General features: G+C 43.9%; 2 protein-coding genes across 3 annotated transcripts in view; one reads left to right on the forward strand and one right to left on the reverse strand.

Annotated features, from left to right (window-relative positions):
* The window catches only part of sh2d4a (SH2 domain containing 4A), a 76,946-nt gene that overhangs the window by 54,158 nt on the left and 2,058 nt on the right, over window positions 1-20,730 (forward strand). For both annotated transcript variants that reach the window (XM_069925838.1, XM_069925839.1), the window contains exons 5-7: window positions 4,721-4,868; window positions 8,919-9,120; window positions 11,705-11,835. In XM_069925838.1, coding sequence (XP_069781939.1) covers window positions 4,721-4,868; window positions 8,919-9,120; window positions 11,705-11,835 — 481 coding nt within the window. The remainder of the gene's footprint in view (window positions 1-4,720; window positions 4,869-8,918; window positions 9,121-11,704; window positions 11,836-20,730) is intronic.
* Window positions 17,549-20,730, reverse strand: part of LOC138757843 (chondroitin sulfate N-acetylgalactosaminyltransferase 1-like) — a 244,025-nt gene continuing 240,843 nt past the window's right edge. The window contains exon 8 of the mRNA XM_069925837.1: window positions 17,549-18,310. Within this exon, the coding sequence (XP_069781938.1) occupies window positions 18,282-18,310 (29 nt within the window). The 3' untranslated portion in view covers window positions 17,549-18,281. The remainder of the gene's footprint in view (window positions 18,311-20,730) is intronic.

Consider the following 20,730-nt stretch of genomic DNA (forward strand, 5'->3'; position numbering starts at 1 on the left):
GCTGTTCCACTGCAAAGTCTCTTTGAAGGATGCCCATCATGAAGAAATGTATTGCACAGGAGCCAGAGATCCTTCTGTTGTGGCTAGAATGGCACACAATGCTCCAATCTCATCAAAGTTTCATCAAGACATTCTCAAACCCTCTTGTTCTTGTATTGTGCCTTGGTATTAAATGTTTCCTTGTCCATTCTACCTATTTGAGATGCTGCCCTCAGGGGTCATTAGGTTTGAACAGAGATTTTGAAGGCTCTACTGTTCATTGTGTGTTTTTTGACATTTATTAGTCCTTCCAGAATTCATCATTTTATTTCATGCCTGTCAGGGTTAAACTCCATCAACCTTCCCCACCTTACCGATTGATCAATATCATCTAGTAGTCAATACCATTGATTTTAATGTAATCTACAAATTTAAATACTGTTTTGGATATGAAGGCAGGAGGTTACGTGAAGCATCAAGGGTCCCAGTACGGATTCCTCCACCTCTCCAGTGGTGGGCCTTCAATCACAAAGCAACCTTCTGCTCTGCTTTTATTTCTGTTTGATCTTCCCTGTTTTCAGTTTTCCACAGTTGTGAATGGCATGATATTGGCAGAGGAAGGACGCTGATGACTGAGATTCTGTTTTGTTTGAGACTGATTATAAGGAAAAAGATCATATCTTCCATATTCCATACCAAAAATAATTCCCCTAAAATGTTTTCAGTTCTGAATTGGGCTTAGTTTGGGATTAACTTTGAGTTGCCTTCAGTAATCTTGACATTCAGAAGAGTGCGGGAGATGTAGTTAATCAAGGAAGTGGAACAATGATTAATATTTCTAATTGTATAAAGTGTGATTTTTTTTTTCTCTCAATGCTTGGATAGGAAACACGTAGCTGGCTGATTTGCAGTTTGTCTTGAACACTTTAATCCCAAAATGGTATCATTGCCTTTCAATTGCTGTCTGATATGCTGAGTATTTCCTGCTCTTTTTGTTTCAAATTGCCAACAGTTACTATATTTTGTTTCTGTCACTTCCTTTTCAATGTATTGCTAATGTTGTTTCATCTCTTATTAAACTTCCATTACCATTATCTTCCTTCCCAAGACACAAATAGACATACAGCACGATAACAGGCCATTTCAGCCCACGAACCAATGCCATCCAATTGATCACCAAGCCCCCAGTATGTTTTTTTGAATGGGAGGAAACCAGAGAAACCCCCGCAGACAAAGGGAGAACGTGCATACTCCTTACAGACAGGCAGGATTTGAACCTTGATCCCAATTGCTGGCAATGTAACAGCATTGCGCTAACTGTGTGTGTATAAACTGATAAGGAAAATTGAGGGCTGTGAGAATCTGACACGAAAACTTGGATGAGGTGCATAAAATAGTGGTGCACATTCATGTGGTATGCTCCATTCATCTTGCTGTGCCTGTGTGTTTCATTTGTATGAAATATGGCTGTGGGGTTTTGTCAACGCAGTGCTCCCTATTGTACGTGAAGCAGCTTATTGCAATTCACCGATAAAACTGAGTCTACTTTCAGGGTCTTGCTGTGAAGAAATTACAAGTTATTTCCATTTGATTAACTAGTTCAGAACTACATCTCTGCTTATCTGAACACAAATTGAACTTTTATCAGATTAAGAAATTTTTTCTAGACTGAGAGCCCCAGCTATCACCATATTTGATTTCTTCACAAACTGAAGAAATGAAATAAAATATCAAACATTCCCTTTGGATCCAGTGCCCATCAGCAGTGTAGCAGACATGAATGTGAATGAAGAGGTATAATTGAGCAGGATCCTGGTAGAATAGCTAACTTAATTGATTGTTGTGGAATATTCAACTCTTCAGCTCCTCACTATGGTTCCCGAGAGGTGGGGTGGGGGGGTGGCGTGGTGGGGTAATCTCCTATCAATGGCTTTTTATTTTCTTTCATTGATGCAACCTCTTAATTGATTCAGTGCCTTAAGGAAAGAGGTAAGATTGAGGGGTGGTGGCAGACATTTTTTGTACAGCAGATGATGGAACTCGAGTGCTCTCCCTGGAAAGGTGGAAGCAGATGCTTATCACATTTAGAAATCTCTGAACGAGAATTTGAATCACCAAGGCTTAGAAGACTACAGACCAAAGTAGGTAAATGGGATTCGTATAGCTAAGTACATGAGATGGCAGAGACTTGGTGTGAATGGGCTCTCAGGCCAGTGCTCGGACTTGTCCTTAAATGGATGCTTTTAAAGTTTGGTGTTGATATCAGCATTCGTACTTGCATATTGAGAATTTTGAAGTCTGAAAGGACTGGAGACGCTGGAATATAGAACTAAAACAGAATGCTGGAAGAACTCTAGATCTATGAATATCTGCATCAAAAAGTGCAAGTCGTGTTGAGACCCTGCATCAGGACTGAGAGGGAATGTAGATGTTACGCAGGGTGACAGAATGGAGACTGTAGGCCCTTTCATGCACCTGGAGGCCGGCTATAAGCACAGAGGGAAAACATAAGCTTACCTTTCATGGAGCAGCCCTAAAAGCACCACCTGTCATAAATACGTGGCAGAGCAATGGCTGTCTTCCCTACCCATAATCCCTCACGCAGCTGGAACTGTTCTGGGAAGCACAAAGCGATTCCAGCTGCGTGGGACATTATGGGTAAGGAAGACGGCCATTGCTCTGCCGCGTTTTGAGCCGCTGACAAGTGGCCCCAAAGGCTGAAGCAGTTGGTGGGGCTGTCACAGCCCATACTGGCTGCACCCTGATGACCCGCTGCCCCTGCCCTGAGAGGGTCATTGGAGGGAGAGGAGTGAGTGAGTGGGAGAGAGAAGGAAGATGGGTCGCTGGCTGATGGTGTCATTGCAACATCATCAGCCCGCACCTAGCCAGCCGCTTGCAGTGGCTGAACATTCATGTGAGGCGGCAGAAATTATCCTTCCCCGAGAGGGATTGCAGTTGGCGCCTTGGTACTGATCACAGCACATTCAGTGAGGAAAGTCTCCCAGAATAAGGGTGGAGAATCTCCACCTTTACAATTGGGCCTTTTCACTGCATGAGAGGGCCTTATGATAGATGGGCAAGATTTTAGCCTCTATCTCACCCTATTAAGTACTACAGTACATTTCCGATTACCGAAAACCACTTAACTGAAATTCTCATTTATCTGAATTTTTTTTTGGTGGCGACATGATGTCACAAGTTGGAAAAAAAACTTGTAAATTTATGCTTGGAATAATGGTTCATAATTCCCTAAAGGTGGAGAAGATGAAGAAAGCTTATGGTCTGTTGGCCTTCATAAATCAGAGCATTGAGTATAGGAGCTGGGATGTTATGTTAAAATTGTCCAAGGGATTGGTGAGGCCAAACATGGAGTATTGTGTACAGTTTTGGTCACCAAAGTAGAGAAAGATATCAACTAATTGGAGAGAGTGCAGATAAGATTTACTCTAATGTTGCCTGTGTTAAAAGGTCTAAGTTGTAGGGAAAAGTTAAATAATTTAGGTCTGTATTCTTTGGAGCATGGAAGGTTGTGAAGGGATTTGATTGAGGTAATTAAAATTATTAGGGGTATAATATAGCGTTGTCGCGGAGAGGCTTTTTCCTTTAAGGGGGAAATACAAATGAGAGGACATGAGAGAGGGCAAAAGTTTAGCAGAAGCATGAGGGGGAGGGACTTCTTTACTCAGAGATCGGTGGGTGTGTGGAACTAGCTTCCAGACGAAGTGGTGGAGGCAGGCTCGATATTAGCATTTCAAGAGGAGTTGGATATGTATACGGACGGGAGTGGAATGGAGGGTTATGGGTTGTGCGTAGGTCAGTGGGGTTAGGTGGGAGAAAGTGTTCGGCAGGGTCTAGAAGGGCCAAGTTAGCCTGTTTCTGTGCTGTAATTGTTATAATCGGAAATGTTCTGTACCATACACCAGTTATCTTTTTGCCCTTCAGTTCTTGTGTAGTGTCTTGACCTGAAAAGTTAGCTTTTATCTTTTGCACAGATATTGATAGACCTGCTGAATTCTGTTTTTATATGTGATGAATAATATAAATGAATAATGTTTGGCAGATATATGCACACAAATGAACATTCATCATGTTTATTAAAGCAAATTGAGGCAAGATTAATTGTAATCTCTTCTAAACTCGTTGCCGTTTTGCGCGACACTGAGTTTTAAACCCTTGTCCTGAGAAATAAATCCTGTGGAAATCTTAAAGCCTTCTCTGCTGTTCAATACTCTTGGGAGTTGTGAATCGTAGACAATTACATTATCTGTTTTCAATATTCCTGTACAACCCTATGATTTTAAATCAAAATTTTACTTTTCCATTGCATGTATTTTGAGCAATAACAAGGAATGTTACATCTCTTAGTTGCTCAATGGTTTCATGTTTAGCATGAAAATAAATGACCCTGAAACAATGAAGGATATGAAAAAAGACAACAATTCTAAAACTGAGAACGAACCAACTGGCCACTGCACTTCTAGATAGTTGTGCACCATCTGCTTGAGCTGTTTCTTGTTTTTGGTAATTTGTAAAGTTTATAGTAGTCCTGGCATTTTTTTTAATCATGCACAATTTGATACAAAAGGGTTTTTGTGTTTCTAAATCTTTGAATGAAATGGTTAAGAATTTTTGCTTTTGGTGGGAGGGGAAAAGGTTGTTTGGGCATATGAAATGTGTGAAATAAATAGGAACTTCATTGGCTGGTGTCAGTAAGTTACAAAATGTGCCTTTTTCCGCAAAGCAAAAAGAAGAAGAAGAACGGAGGAGACAAGAGGAAGAGATCAGACGTCTGGAAGAGGAAAGGACTCAGCAGTTGTACATTAACTTGAAAGAGGCGCAGGAAATGGTGCAAAGGAATGAAAGGGAAGATCCAGTCTGGCGTGAGAGCTGTGAGTGCAAGTCACTTCTTGTAAATGTCATTTAAGGGATGAGATCCCACTTATTGAGGGCCTGGGGAATTGACAGGAATTTAAATCTGACCACTTTGGGTGTGTTTGATGTGCTTCTCACAATGTATAAGATTGGTAGATGCTGGATGCTCTGGTTGCTTGAGACTGCATATTGCTTGATTGGCAAACTAACAGTGAGGTGCGCCAATTTTAAACTACTGTATTTTTTTACCTATTTATTTTCAGCTATTTTTTGCTGGTTGTTTGAGGTGGCAGGTTGCTTGAATTCCAGAAATAGGTTTTACTGCACATAATTTCCTGCATTCACGCTAGGAGATGTCTCCTTGGGTGAATGCAGGAAAATGATTTATTGGGGTACCTAGATCCCTACATTACTCTTCCTTGATGTGTACTGCAAACACGGGTGTGCATTATTGTATGTTGGCCTTCAGATTTTTCACTGCCTTGCAGTGGCAGAAACTAAAATGTCTTCGATCCTCAGTTTTACAGTTAAGAAAGATGTGTTGAAGTGTAATGGAGTTTACTTGGGTTCAAGGGAGGGATTAGATGGTCTTTGTGTGGCTTTGAATGAAATATAAAGCAAATTTAAAAAAAAACTATTTCTTCTGGTTGTGACGGGTGCTATAAAATGGATGTTCCAAAATATTTACCAATTAAACACTCTAGAAGTATGATCCTTGTAAAAATGAAGATATTTTGAAACAGTAACATGATAATGAAATGATCTGATTTACAAAAAAATTGCTATGTATTGGAACAAAAACAATGCTGGTGACACTCAGCAGATCAAATAATACCTGAGGAAAGAGGTGAAACAAAGTCTGCAGACTTTGATTGGAGTAAAACCATAAAGATACTGGAGAAACTCAGCAGATCTCACAGCGTCCATAGGTGGTAAGGATATATAGCCAATATTTCAGGCCTGAGCCCTGCATCAAAGTGTGAGCATAAAGCAGGCAAACCCCTGAATAAAAAGCTAGGGGGAGGAGGGAAGAAGGGGCAAAGGGAGGAGCATATGCCAATAGGCCATTGGTAAACATGGATAGAGGGAGAGGAAAGGGTGGTATCAGTCTGGCAGTGCATGAGACCACGGGCAGACATGTTGGCAAGGGAATGGGGCAGGGACTTGAAGTGGGTGGCTACTGGATCACTGCTATTCTAGTGGGCAAAGCTAACGTGCTGAACAAAGGGATCTCCCAGTCTGTGTCCAGTCTCTCTGAGGGGTACCGCACCGAATCCAGTAATTAACTCCTGCAGATTCACAATTGAGGAATTGCTTCATTTGGAAGGACTGTTTGAGGCACCAAATGGTGGTGATGGAATGCGGTCACCTGTGGCAAGAGTTGCTGTTTTAGGTCAAATGGATTCCGACAAAAGGTTTGTAAGCTATCAGAATTCAAGAATGGTCGGAGAGCTGATTATTGAAATTTTACTGTATTGAGAAAACACCAGGGATAGTATTGGTAAAACCTTGATGCACATTTCCTGAGAACTTGGAATCATCCCATCACCCACTGATTTATTTTTTTTTTAGAAGCATAGTATTTAATAATCCTATTTGTTTGGTAAAGCACTTGCTGGGGGAATTCAAATCTTAAAGTAAATTTGCTAATTAATTTTTTTTCCATGATTTTGCTTGAGATTCTGCCTGGTTCTGAGCTTGGTGCCATTTTCCATTTAGACATCAGCCACCTAAGTACTTCATTACTGGAGCTCCCTGTCAGCTGGTTCATTAACTCAAGTCTCCCTGTCCTGAGGGAAAACATTAATTTGCTCTTAGCAAAAAAAAAACCTGGGTCACAGCTTTCAACCAATCTCTCTAAGTTCTTTTAAATTGCCACACCTGGGTAGCCCTCCTGGGACCCAGGTGCGTTAAATGGGTGAAAGGTGCTCCCAGTACCTTTCAGCTGGGGCTGAAACGCCCCAATAAATCACCAACCCGGTGATTTAAGGGGGATCCTTCCCCGTAATGACATGGTAAGTGACACGTCACGCAAACTAGTCTCTCCCCACCCCCCCCCCCCCACCCCCATAGCTGTCAGTCACTCCCCCACCGGCTGCCAGTCTCCCTCCCACCACGGCAGCGGCCCCTCACCCCTTCCCCGCGGCAACGGCCTCTCTCTCCCATCCCAATCGTGGCAGGCACTTCACCAGAACAACCGGGTCAGCTATTTTCGATTTCAAGCTGCAGGAGGATGCAACCTAGGTGAGTATTACTGGGTTACCTGACTACCTCTGAGGGAGGGCAGAATCCAGGTTAATTTCTCGTGTTAATAACCGTGTCAGACTCTTTCAAACTACCCTGTGAATGGGGCGCTAACTGGGCAAATTGCCAGGTTAACCCCGTTATACGGGGCAGTTTGAAAATACCTAATGATTCAAAGGTGAATTTGTAACTCCAAAATTAACACAATGCAGAGGAAACATGGATTTGTAATGAAGAGGCAATATTTACTGCTAAATGCAGTGTTGAAAGAAAATTTCAAGTTTGTGTATAGGCAACTAAATTTGACTTGCTTATGGGGTAACTGGAATAACCTTTTTGTATGTTTATTATGCACAGGCATTCAGTTCCACTCTGTCATTGATTAGAAATGCCTTGATGTGCCACAGCAAATTCACAGGCCAATGGGGCAATTCTTTTTGCTGTAACTATCCTGCATGCTCACTCTTGCTACTTCCTCCTATCTGTAGAAAAGAAATGGTCCTTTGTTCATCTGAAGTCCTGTCACCTTTCTGCATTCCTGAAAGTGATATTGTTTATAGAAAAACTTGCTCGTCTGTGTGGTTTCAAGCTTGACCTGTCATGATTTGATATGACTTCTAATTTAACACTGGATTCCTGATTCTTCTTCTTTGGCTTGGCTTCGCGGACGAAGATTTATGGAGGGGGTAAAAGTCCACGTCAGCTGCAGGCTCGATTGTGGCTGACAAGTTCGATGCGGGACAGGCAGACACGGTTGCAGGGGAAAATTGGTTGGTTGGGGTTCCTGATTACTGAGCTGTGGGAAACCGTTTGCCTGTTGGCTGGATGTAGTTCTTGTCGTCCACTAATGAAATTAGCCAGGTGCAATCAGATCATAATTGACAGGACCTCTTTCCAAACACAATGTGGATACCTGGCTACGTTCATAACTATTTAATAAGACTCATTGAAAATATATGGCTGGACGGCCACACATCCCTATTAAGTCAGGACAATTGTTTCATAGATAGATGGAGTCTTTAGTCCTGTGCTGAATGATTGCTTTGATAAGAAATATTCTGCTCATCTCAAAAATAAGTTTCAAGGTTTATATTGAACAAAAGAATCCAACAAATTGCAGGTTTAGGGAGACGAATATGTGAGTCTGTGGCGGATGATGTTTGCGCTTATACGCCATCATGTTGAAATAACGAGACCACACCTGAAGTTGTCAGCCAGCAAAGTGCGTTTATTACAGTGTTATCAGGCTTAATATAGACATACAACACGTGACCTGGCATCATGAAGTACTAATGACCTTATGACATAGCTATGTTGAGTAGGCCAGGGCTTCTCAGTAGACCAATGGTTGCTGCTGAAGTTACTATGCTTGTTGCCATAGATAGGAGGCTGTTGTGTCTAGCTGTCACAAGACTGGAGCGGTTCAGCCCACTCCCTCCAAGTGTATATAAATGGACCAAATCAAAGTTCTCTATTTTTTGATTTGAGTTTAATTACCCATTCCAGGAGTGGATAAAAACGATAAATATCTACTGTGTGGCTTAAATAACGAAGTATGTTGTGTTGTTCCTGTTGCGTGTGATTTGATTTGACATGGTTGATGCAGCATATCAAATTGTTAATATTTAAGCTTTTTCCATTGCTTTAAAAAAAAAGTTAATTGGCATTTGAGTGAGTGCTCTTGTGAATGAGCTTATTGTCATACTTAAATGCAATGTATAGATGCACCAAAATTCTTGCTGCAGCCACACAGGTAAGAGTATTTCAAATAAAATACAAAACTTTTCTGACCACTCCCCTTTCCTATCTGGTTTCTCTGCCAGTAAGGAAATCCAAGGTTGCTGATGAGAGGAGAAGGTCAATTGCTAAGCAAGCACGTGATGACTATAAGCGTCATTCTCTGAAGGGGATTGAGAGGGGAAAGGTATCTGCAATTTCCCAGAATTTTCAAAAGCTCCAGCCTCCAGTGAAACCTCCCATTCCACCTCGTCGATTTGGAGTCAATCGGAAGGAATGCAACATGAGGTGAGCCACCTGTGAATCCCCAAGGCATGACTTGGATACAGTTTAATGTCAAGTATTTGGGGATATGGTGTAGTTCCCCATAGCTCAACCCCTTTTGCTTGCAACCAAATCACTATTGATTTTTGATTTGTGCGATGAACTTTTGAGTCATGTGTGAGTTGCCAATATCAACAGTGTTTAAAATACTATCTTAAAATTCTGTGCTGCTTCCTGCTTGACTCTCTTTGAGAACCTTTTCAATGTGGTGGTTCCTGAGCAGTTTGACATTGTAACTGGTGAAGATATTGAAAGCATGAACAAACCTGAGATGTCTGTGAACATGGTGAAATAAGGGCTGAATTCTTAGTTTGGATGGTAGTTAAATTCACTCTTGACTTGAAGTATTGATTGCACATGACCTTTAACATTGTGCCATTTTATTCTGTGTGGTGAACAAAGCCAGGTTTGCCTAATATCAACGGAGGCATTATTGGCCTGTTTAATTTATTTAATAAAGTATCTGCCAGAGGATGGGATTCCTCCCTAATTACATACCAACTTTGTGTCACTTCATTGCCCTTTGACGTTTTCCAGCAATGCAGAATCTCCCAGCTGCATCTGTTCCAATGCTTCCTGCACTTCCTACATTTGTACGACGATATTCAGTTGTACAGGTACACGATCCTTTATCTGAACCCTTGGGGGACAGTGTATTCTGAATTTTGGATTTTTCCGGATTTCGGAAAACCCACCTGAATTGTGCTGCCATATCCACCCCCAACCCCTTCCAGTTGCCCAGCAGCCTCCCCTGGCCGCCGGTCCCCCAGCTGCCGGTCCCCCGGCCGCCGGTCCCCAATTGCCAGATTTTGGAGCTTTCCGGATTTTAGATGTCCAGATAAAGGATCGTGTACCTGTATAGGAAACTGGTGCAAACTCTACCACGAACTAGGCTGCAGGAGCTCAAAGATTACAGTGTATCTTCTGGACCTCTCAGTGCTCAAATTTATCACTACCTTGCATGGAAACTCCAATATTAAGTTCCTATCGAGTCCCTTTAGGCTGTGAGAGGCCAATTAAAGTACACATAGCAATCCATCCATCAGATGTTGGGTGCAAAAGCATCAATTGGTACCCAACCTGTGAAATGCCCAAGGCTGATGAGTGACTCACTGTCCTCAACATGGCAATGTCATATTACCGGAGCCTCCATATCAAACCAGATTTCTAGGAGATGACACAGCTATGTTTGCAGACGATACTAAGGTAGGTGGAATAGTGGATAATGAAGAATGTTTTCAAGGATTGCAGAGGGATTTGGGCTGCTTAGAAAAGTGGGCTGAAAAATGGCAGATGGAATTTAATGCTGATAAGTGTGAGGTGCTTCATTTTGGTAAGAAGAATCAGAATAGGACATATGTGGTAAATGGGAGAGCATTGAGGAATACAGAAGAGCAGAAATATTTATGAGTAACGGTACATCATTCCCTGAAGGTAGAAACTCACGTGAATAGGGTGGTGAAGAAGGCTTTTAGTATGCTGGCCTTTATCAATCATTGCATGGAATATAGGAGTTGGGAGGTGATGTTGAGATTGTATAAGACGTTGGTGCGGCCTAATTTGGAGTTCTGTGTGCAGTTCTGGTCGCCTAATTATAGGAAGGATATAAACAGAGTGGAGAGAGTGCAGAGAAGGTTTACCAGAATGTTGCCTGGGTTTAAGTATCTGGAGTATGGGGAGAGATTGGACAGATTGGGTCTTTATTCTTTGGAGCGTAGAAGGTTGAGAGGGGATTTGATAGAAGTATTTAAGATTATGAAAGGGATAGACAAAATGGATGTGGATAGACTATTTCCGTTAAGAGGAGGAAAGATTAAAACAAGAGGACATGAGTTAAGAATTAAGGGGCAGAGGTTTAGAGGTAACATGAGGGGGAACTTCTTTACTCAGAGAGTGGTAGCTGTGTGGAATCATCTTCCGGGAGAAATAGTGGCGGCGGAGTCAATTGTATTATTTAAGAAAAGGTTGGACAGGTATATGGATGAGAAGAAGATGGAGGGTTATGGGCATTGTGCAGGGAGGTGGGACTAGAAAGGGGTGTTTGGTTTGGTGCGGACTAGAAGGGCCTACTGGCCTGTTTCCGTGCTGTAATTGTTATGTTATCTTGATACTAGATACATTTCCACTCTTTTCCCTCCCCCTCATTTTTAGCACAAAGCTTCTAATGATCATGAGCTCAAGGTGTGAGTAAACAGCTTTCATTTAATTACTATCCCAACTGTTACTGTTCAACAGTTCCATAATTCACTTCCATTAAGATGGTTGGGAGACAGGAAATCTTGTTTTGTGCGGGGAACTATAACTTGGAAGTTTAATTATGATTTAGCAAAGCAATTAATTTCCCTTAATGAAGCAAAAAGGAGTGTAGTCTGATGCATTTGAACAGGTATGGGGGAAGGTGGAGGTGTTAATATTGCAGAGCTATTGGGTTGAAAGGCCAATTTCATTTGTACTTCAGTGTTCTTAAATGTAATATCTGGGAGGCTGAAAACTGTAGCGGCAAAGAGCCCCTGGTTGTAGTTAATGCCATTGCCTGTTATCACTACAGGACAGAAGCACAACCCCAGAAACTAAGCAACAACAGCCGGGAGAGCATCATCAGATGGTTCAAGGAACAGCAGATCCCACTGCGAGCAGGATGTGAAAAGTACAATGATGTCATAGCACCCTGGTTTCATGGTAAGATGTTGTAATCTGATCTTTTTTCACCTCACCACTTCCTTCTTGCTCAAGTTTAAGTTTGATGTGCTGACAGGATTGAGTTGAAAGTGTTGCTGTTGTCTTTAGTGTTCATTCCCGTTTGGTTCTGGGTAAAGCAGGATTCCTAATTTTGATCTAGTCTGATTGCTTCAATGTTGTTGGCTCATGCTTTCCCTGAGCAGTTTTGTATATGGAGTCTGAATAGAATAATGCTGGAACTCAGTAGGTTGTGTGGCGTGCAGATGCTGCAGAACCTGCTGAATTCCTCTAATATGTTTTTTTGCTACAATCACAAGGTCTGCAGACTTTCATGTTTCTCACAAACTGGTTGTTAAACTTAGCTTCAAACTTTTGCTTCATTGTACCATCCTTGAGTTTGTTTCCATTGAATTGCTTAATGTACTTTATGGAGGCCCTTTTCATTTCACTGTTTCATCCTTGTTTGTTTCCGTGAAGTTGTTTAACAGTCGTTAGGTTTATGGATGCCTTTTCCGTATAGATTGAGTTTGGTGATCATGAATGAGTCTGATCTGTTCAACAATCGCAGCACACGTGGCCTTGGTCACTTTTGCCTTGCTGGTCTCTTTGCTGACAATAACATAGTCAGATACTGGAGTTTCCTGTGGATGCATCCAATTAGGATTCTTTGGCTTGGCTTGTTTAGCAAAAGATGGTATTGGATATGATTCTGTCTGAAGAGCAAGTTCCCAACTTTTTTGCCAGTAGGTCCTTTCCAGGCTTGGTCGTCTGTTCCAGCTCCTGTATTAAATTAAAGCTCCAAGAATATTCACTTAGTTACAGCTGATATCACAGAGCCCAGATCTCTGCAGAAATCTCTTTTTTTTTGCCTTCATTGTCATTTCTCATGAGCTTGCCATTCATTCCTGGAGGAAGCATGTAGGAATGCTGAGAATTTTAGCTTTGATAGTGAAGCCAACACCTACCTCCCTATTACTACCACCCTTCTAGAAGAGTGTACACTCATATCCCGCAATAGCCTGGATCTCCCAGTGACCACCTGTTATGTGTGATCAGATCTGCTTCATTGGGTTTACGGAGAAACGAGTCCAGACGCACACTAAACAAAGTATGATCTTTATTGTACACAAGGGGAAATAGTAATGGGGAAGACACAAAACAACACTCAGTACGTTAAACAATACAGGTAGTCACATCGGATAGAGTGATATCCAATACCAGTGGCTACTTACTCTCTATCTTACACACGAGCAGTAATATTCAGTAACTAGCACGCTCTTTCTATACAAGGACTTCAACTTGTACTCCCAGTTCCAACAGGGTACAGCTCAATGCTAAGAATTCTCACATAATTCTCAGTGTAGTGCACACCTTACCAACAACTCCTCCAGCAATGTCCACAGTTCTTGACCTGGCATAGAGCAGCATTTGTCAGCAGGACCAATAAGCAAAGAGAATGAGTTGCTGCACACGGTGGGCTGTTAAAGCGCAGGGAGATGGGGAGTCCAGCCCAGGTAATCAGTAAGTGCTTTAAAGGGCCTAATAATTGGGTGTGGATTAATGGGGAGAATTCAACATTGATTGGCAGGTGATGTGACTACCAGATGGAGATGTCATGTGACCCTCCACAACCCACACTGCATTCTGTGCCTTGGAGGTCACCATTTGCCAATCACCTACAAATGTGAACAACAAACATGTATAATGTTTTATTTAAAAATAAGCTTCAACTATCAGGTTACAATATCTTTAATAAATGAAGTCTACATAAGCCACACTAAACAAAACACAGTAGTAATGCAAGTGCCTTTTAAATGAGTCGAGGCAAATGGGAAGAAGGTGATGTTTCTAGAAATGACAATGCTCTACTAGCTCTCTCCCCAACCGAACAGGGTCATTGTATTTCTGATGGAGCAGGGTGCTGTGGGAACTGCTCCCCAGTGTGAAAGAATTTTTTTTAGTCACTGATTCACATGTGGTCTCTCTGAGTTGTCTGACATTCAAGTGTACCTGTGCCACCAATATCAGTAGCAGTGCCATCTCCATCTGTGAGCAGGCAGTGCAATGCCATCCTTCAAATGCCATAGCCATTCCTTGACCAGTGCCACCTGTGCGTTGCCCATCGTCAGGGTGTTCCCCTGTCATTGTGAGGCATGAAACCCAGATGTCTGCCTCTGTGCTGTCCTGTGAGGAAGCAGGGGTCGGTCCAGCAGGTGTGCATCCAGGGTGTACCAGTACTTCCCTAGGTCTGGCATCGGGATGCTGTTCCTGCTCACTTTCTCATTGTATGTGGACCTATATCTACAGAAATGGGTGCAACTTATTGCCTGCTCTGACTCCCTTAATGGACTTGCAGGGAGAGTCAAGACTGTGTATTGTCTGAATTGAGGCTTTTTAAAACAAAAAGTTCCTGAAGCACTCACCCCATGGGGACTTATTAGGTGTGATATTATGAGGGGGGAGTGGTCTGAAAGGTTACATTGTTCAAAGGGTTATTCAAGCTGCTCCTGTTGCCATCGGCTGGTGATGGGTGGAAGACTGTCAGAAGGAGTGATGAGAGTGCAACAGTCTAGAGTGGAGGTGCTCTGGTGTCTCGATGTTGTAGTCTTCCTCAGTGCTGAGCTTGCAGGGTGGGTGGGAATATGTCACTCTCATTTGGAGAGTATGTTAGTATGTTGGCATGACAATGATGTTTCTTCCAGGAATGCAATCCATCGCATGTCTCCCATTCCCCTTGCAATTATTTCCCCCTTTTTAGGTGGACCCTGTGCCTGCTGCACCCACGCCCTACTGGACTCCTCAGTAGGCTGACCATGTCTCTTTTCTGCAGAACTGAAATGGCTAGATGTTATGAAAGTGGAGACTGCCCCTGTGCAGTGGCCATGAGTTTAATCTGGTTCACTGCTTCTTGCAGCACGCTGAGCCACCCCTTCAATGTGTGGTCGGGTGTCAGCATGTGCAGTTTTTGTTTGAGGAGACCATTCATCCTTTCTGAGACCTGATGCCTGTGGGTGGTCAGTGATGTGCAGCAGCCACGAGATACTAGCCTCCACTCCCCCATAAGTGAGCCATGATCAGACTGTACCTCCCATTGGACTCCATGAATGAAGGAGAGGTGCTTCGGATGGTATTGTCCTGGTTGGCCCACTCTCAGAGCACTGCCACCAGGACACTGGAGTAAGTGTCCATGTCAGGAGGAAATTTTTTTGTGTGGGAGATGGCTGACAGTCTATTTTCCAGGCTTGGCCTGCTCCCGTGTTGCCACGGATGTGCCCCAGTACTCTGTCAGCCAGCCCTGCAGTTTAGACTGCTGGAAGGTGGGCAGTTATTCACCATTGTCCACATCTCATAATATGTAAGAGTCACCCCAAGCCCTCCGCCCACTGTCATGTGCTATCGGACGCCCCCATTCTATGTGCCCATACTGCCAGGTTACTTGTGTCTCTCTTGTTGGAGTGGGTGGAGGCTAAGCAGATTTGTGCTCCACGGTCAAGGGCAGCACTATGTGCTGCCTCTGACATGTCCCTATTGGTATGGGTGTCCACATGGTGGACCATGAGCACCCACTGCACAGCTGGCTCCCATATGTATTTCCAGGGCTGCAGACACAAAGCAGGAGGCTGTGAAACTCCTGCCCCGTCTTGTGCCAATGGGCCATTCACACTGCCATCCTGTTCGCCACTGCCCACTAGTCCGTATCGATGCAGGGCAGACCCATTGACTCTTTAAGCGTGAGCGCTACCACAGCCAGCTCCGCGGGTTTACTGGATTCCCCCGTCCCTCCTGTGTCGGGGTCTTAATGTTGGCAGAGTGTAGAGGTGCTGCTCTCCATTGTTGCTTTCTGTTGTTCCAATGACTCGGGCCATTGGTAAACCACGCCTACTGCTGCTGCTCTTTTTTGAGGGAATTGAACAGCTGACCCCAAGATGATTGGCGAGGGATGTATAGCAGGGATCTCAGGAAGAAGACAGTCACTCTTGGGAAGGGCATGGCTTGCTCGAGAATTGAGCCCCCTTGCTCTTCTATAGAAACCAGAAATCCCTGTCACCTCTCAAGTTTCCCAGGGATAATCATATGTTCGGCCCTTCGACGGTTCTGGATGTTCCCCTGTTTCCAGTGAACAGCCACTGGAGTAAATGGTCTCTGATTTCCCGGAAAGGCCTGATGAATGAATCTGCTGGGGGCCTGGCCTCCACCCAGTGGGATGGGGACAGAGGTGTGCCATGCTGCAGGGGATGATGTCTGATTTGTGTACTGGTCATTTCCTATTGCACCAGGGAGATCATCTCTGCCCTGAGGGTGGCAGGAGCCACCTCTGGTGGGGGATGAGCAGAAGCCAGAGTAGTCTGGGGCAAGGTGGGCAGTGTGATTGGTGTTCTGCTCTTGCTCTAGCCAAAGCACAAACATGGCAGGGGTGGAGATACCATGGATGTGGGCATGATCATCCATGCCACCACATCAGGGCAAAGGATTTTCCCTCGCTTTTGGAGTGGTAAATGCTGGTAATGAGAGCCCACTTCCTGATTACCTTTGTGCCCTCAATGTGTGTCACTTTGTCTGGCCCTTCAGGTCCTGTGCCTGGAGCATGGGGAACCTGGCCTGCACCGCAGCACCACTGGATCCCACCGGGTGATGCCCTCATCTATCCCTTCGGGTGGCACCCACAAGGAGTTCACTGTCAGCTTGCTGACAGGCTGCTCAGGGCACTGGCATCTAAATGGGAGAGGTGGAAAGTGGAATCTCCTCATCTCACACCCAGAGTAGCCATGCAGCTAATTGCTCATCTGGCAGTTGGTGCTATCTCTCCCAGCCTGGCTAACTCCTTGGTAGAGTAGTCCAGGTCTCTATGACCTCATAACAGCCACGTCCACTCCCCATTCTCAGCTACCTTCCCATTGGAAGGCTGGTATGGGGAGGGGGGGTGGTCCTTGTGGAGGGTCTGCAACTATTTGCAGGGTCTTGGGTTTGCAGGAGGGGAGGATGCATGTGATGGGACTTGGCCTCCTTATGGTCATCATTGTCCATCCAAACATCCCCATCCATGACCACATGCCCTCTCCTCCTTGCATAATAATGGCACTTGTATTACGGAATCACCTGCCAGCTGGATCGGTGGGCAACCTGCTTTGGCCAATTGGCAGACACCCTCAGTATATTTGGCCTTGAAGCTGCTGATGCATGCCCAGGCAGTGTCCAGTATCTCTTACACTGAGCCATGGTACTGCTTCAGAGGTTTGATTTACTCATCTTTCTGAGTACCCTGATTTGTCAACTCCTGGGTGATATGCCACTAGCACCACAGCAGGAAAACCAGCAACCATAAGGCTTCCCCTGGCTTTGTGAAATCCCGATTCCTCAAGAGGGAGGCCACGTGGTGCCCAATTTTCTCCCTGCAGTAGTCCAGCATGTCGAGCGGCCCACCAGCCAAGCTACTATCATTTCTCCATCAGGGGATCCTTATTCCTACCCCTGATGTTCCCTTGAAACTCATGGGTCACCTCCTGCCACCCCTGTTTGTGAGGAGGTAAACTGCACATGTGAGTACAATCTCCCACATTAAACACCTCTATCAAACCTCTAGTTATTTTGCATGTGTCTTGCCAAGACTCCTTGAACCCTGCTCGCAGCAGCAATTGTTTTGTGTGATCAAATCCAGTTTGGTGGGTTCACAGAGTAAAGGGGGTCCAGACATAGGCTAAGCAAAGGATGGTCTTTATTGCATCCTCGAGGAAGACATGAAACAACACTTGGTACTTTTAAACAATAAAAGTAGTCACATTGGATACAGTGATCTCTGATACAAGTAGCTGCGTACTCTCTCTCACACAGCTGCAGTAATATTCAGTAACTAGCACAATTTTTACATACAGTGACTTCACGTACTTCCTTTTCCCTATTCCAATAGGTACGGCTCAATGCTAAGTATTCTCACACAATACTACGGTCCCACTCAGTGTATTGCACACCTTACCAACAACTCCTCCAGCGATGTCCAGAGTTTCTGACCTGACATAGAGCAATCTTCATAGTCAGGACCAAGGAGCAAAGAGAATGAACTGCTGCATGTGGCTGGCTTTTAAAAGTGCAATAAGCTTGGGAGTTGGCCCAGGTAATCAGTAAGTGACTTAAAGCACTGAAAGTTCTGATGTGCACTAGTGGGTGGGCAGAGTCCAACCTTGATTGACAGGTGATGCGACTTCTGACTAGGTTCCAGATGAAGAGGCCACATGATCCCTCCACAATCCACACTACACCAACAATTTCAATTCCCCGACCCATTCTCTTGCTGACGTGTCTGTCCATGGTCTCGTGCACTGCCAGACTTGGACCACCAGCAAATTGGATGAACAAGGCATTGGTGAGGCCAAATTTAGAGCACTGTGTGCAGTTCTGGTCACCGATTTATAGGAAGGATATTAACAAGATAGAGAGAGTGCAGAGAAGATTTACAAAAATGTTGCCTGGGTTTCAGCATCTGGAATACAAAGAGAGATTGAGCAAATTAGGTCTTTATTCCTTGGAATGTAGAAGGCTGAGAGGGGATTTGATAGAGGTGTTTAAGATAATGAGAGGGATAAATAGAGTTGATGTGCAAAAGCTTTTCCCATTGAGAGTAGGAGAGATGGATACGAGAGGTTATGGGTTGAGAGTTGACGGGCAAAGGTTTAGGAATAACATGAAGGGGATCTTCTTTACTCACAGTGGTTACTGTGTGGAATAGGCTTCTGGGAAAGGTGGTGGAGGCAGGGTCAATTTCATCATTTAAGAAAGAGTTGGATAAGTATATGGATGGGAGGGGGATGAAGGGATATGGGTAGAGTGCTGGTAAGTGGGATTAGAGGAGGGTACTTGGATCAGTGCAGTCTAGAAGGGCCATTTTGGCCTCTTTCCTTGCTGTAATTGTTATATAGTTATATAACATCTCATCTTCATCTGGGCACCCTCCAACTGGATGGCATTAAGATCAACTTCTTCAGTTTCCATTTAAACCGCTTGCCATTCTTCTTCCCTCTGACTCCTTTCCCCATTTCACTCAGCGGGTGTGTTCTGTCTCTCTCTTCATTCTTCTCCCCCCCCCCCCCCCGCCACCCCAAATGCCTTCCTGCTCTTTGCTTATACCTTAAAAAGCTCAGCCCTGAAATGCTAGTAATAAATTTTTACCTCCTATGGATGCTGTAAGACTGAGTTCCTCCTGCATTTCTGTGTGTTTTTACTGTAATCACAGGGTCTGCAGACTTTTCGTTCTGTCAGTTGCCCATTGTCTGCTCGACAAGTTTTGCTTGGTGCAGCAATATTAATGTTGTTTCTAGCAAGGTCCCTTCCAACCAAATCAGTTCTTCTCTCTGGCCTGACAGCATTAGTTGCTCATTGGGGAACACACATTCCATGTGCCAAAAGTGAGTGAAGACTTTCTCCTTTTAATTATTCTTGTGCCCCTTCTGGGATAGGGAACCCCTTCTGCTGCAGTGTGGTAGGCAGAGATTCAGGGTTGTATGATGTCATGCATGTACTCTCACAATAAATCTGAAATCTGAGGGATACAAGTATAGCAGGCAATATTTCTGGTATATTTCTCGGGCCTTCCTCATTCCATGTAGGTGAGCAATGTGATCCTAGATAAGGGGCCCTCAGTTATCTTGAAGGCTGCTGAATTTCATTGCTGCTTCTGTCCTGTGAGAAGAGACTTGGGTCACCTGTGTGTAGATTCATTGTTTCCTTCCTGCTGCTATGACGCTTCTGTCACCATAGAACTCAATGCCATGCCTTGTGTGTGTCTTGGATTTTAGTGGAGGCAAAATTGCAGAGGTTTATCCTCTTTCTCATCGGGCACATTTGGCTCCAGTGGCAAGGCAGTCAAAAGGGCTTGAGACAACTCTGGATCCAGTAACTGCTTGACAGATTGAAGGATGCTCTCAGACTACCCGCAGTGACCAATTTCTAATTTACTGTCTGGACTTACTTCTGTCGTCCCATTCTTTAACAAGGTAACAGTGAACTGAACTGTGAATGGAAGGTTTTAGCCCAAAAGGCACACCACCAGACTGGTTTGATGAAAGGTAAGGAAATCAAGCTTCTGACAAAAAGAAACTTTGCAGAGCACAACCAGTGCCAGCAAAAAAAAAGAGCTATATCTATTTTTCAAAGGAAATGCCTTTCCTACATTTGCAGTGATGTCCAAAAAAAATTCCAAGACACCGTATTTATGATTCGGTATGCCAGATTAAATACAGCATAGCAGAGTGTGAAAACAAACAATGCTACTTTAAAATCTGTACAAGATACTCAGACATCTGGTGGTCTATCTCTGACCATGTGCAAATGGACTGCCAGTTTTCACAGAAAGGAACCTGGCATTTAAGAGCTGAAACAGGAGGGTTTGAGGCATTTAAAATAGTGAGGGGTTTATATAGAGGAAAGCAACAGTTTCCTTTGGCAGACAGCTCAAGGTCGAGAGGACATACAATAAATGTGACTGAAGTTGTGATGAGGAATGAATGGTTAGGCTTTGGTGCATACTGCCCTTGTGAGAAGAGGCAGATTCAATTGTAATGTGTGAAATTAAGCCAGATAATTATGAAAATAGAATTTGAAGAGTCATGGCAAGATTGGGCACGAGGTCTAGCTGGATTGCTCTTGCATAGAGCTAGCTCAGACACAATGGGTTGAATGACCCCCTTCCCTGCTGTGTCGTCTGATCTACTTTAAATGTTTTCTACTTGCTGACCCTCCTGACCCAGGAAAACATTTTTGTTGTCTGATTTTTTTTATTTTCAAGAGGGTCACTCATTCTAGATAGCGTAACATCTTCATGACTGAAATTTTGGGATATTTTGTTTTGGATACTGAATATATTATTTCAATACAATGTGATCAGAACCCAAATGGGAAGCCTCT

Source organism: Narcine bancroftii, chromosome 3 (assembly GCF_036971445.1).
Source record: "Narcine bancroftii isolate sNarBan1 chromosome 3, sNarBan1.hap1, whole genome shotgun sequence".
Classification (NCBI taxonomy): Eukaryota; Metazoa; Chordata; class Chondrichthyes; order Torpediniformes; family Narcinidae; genus Narcine; species Narcine bancroftii.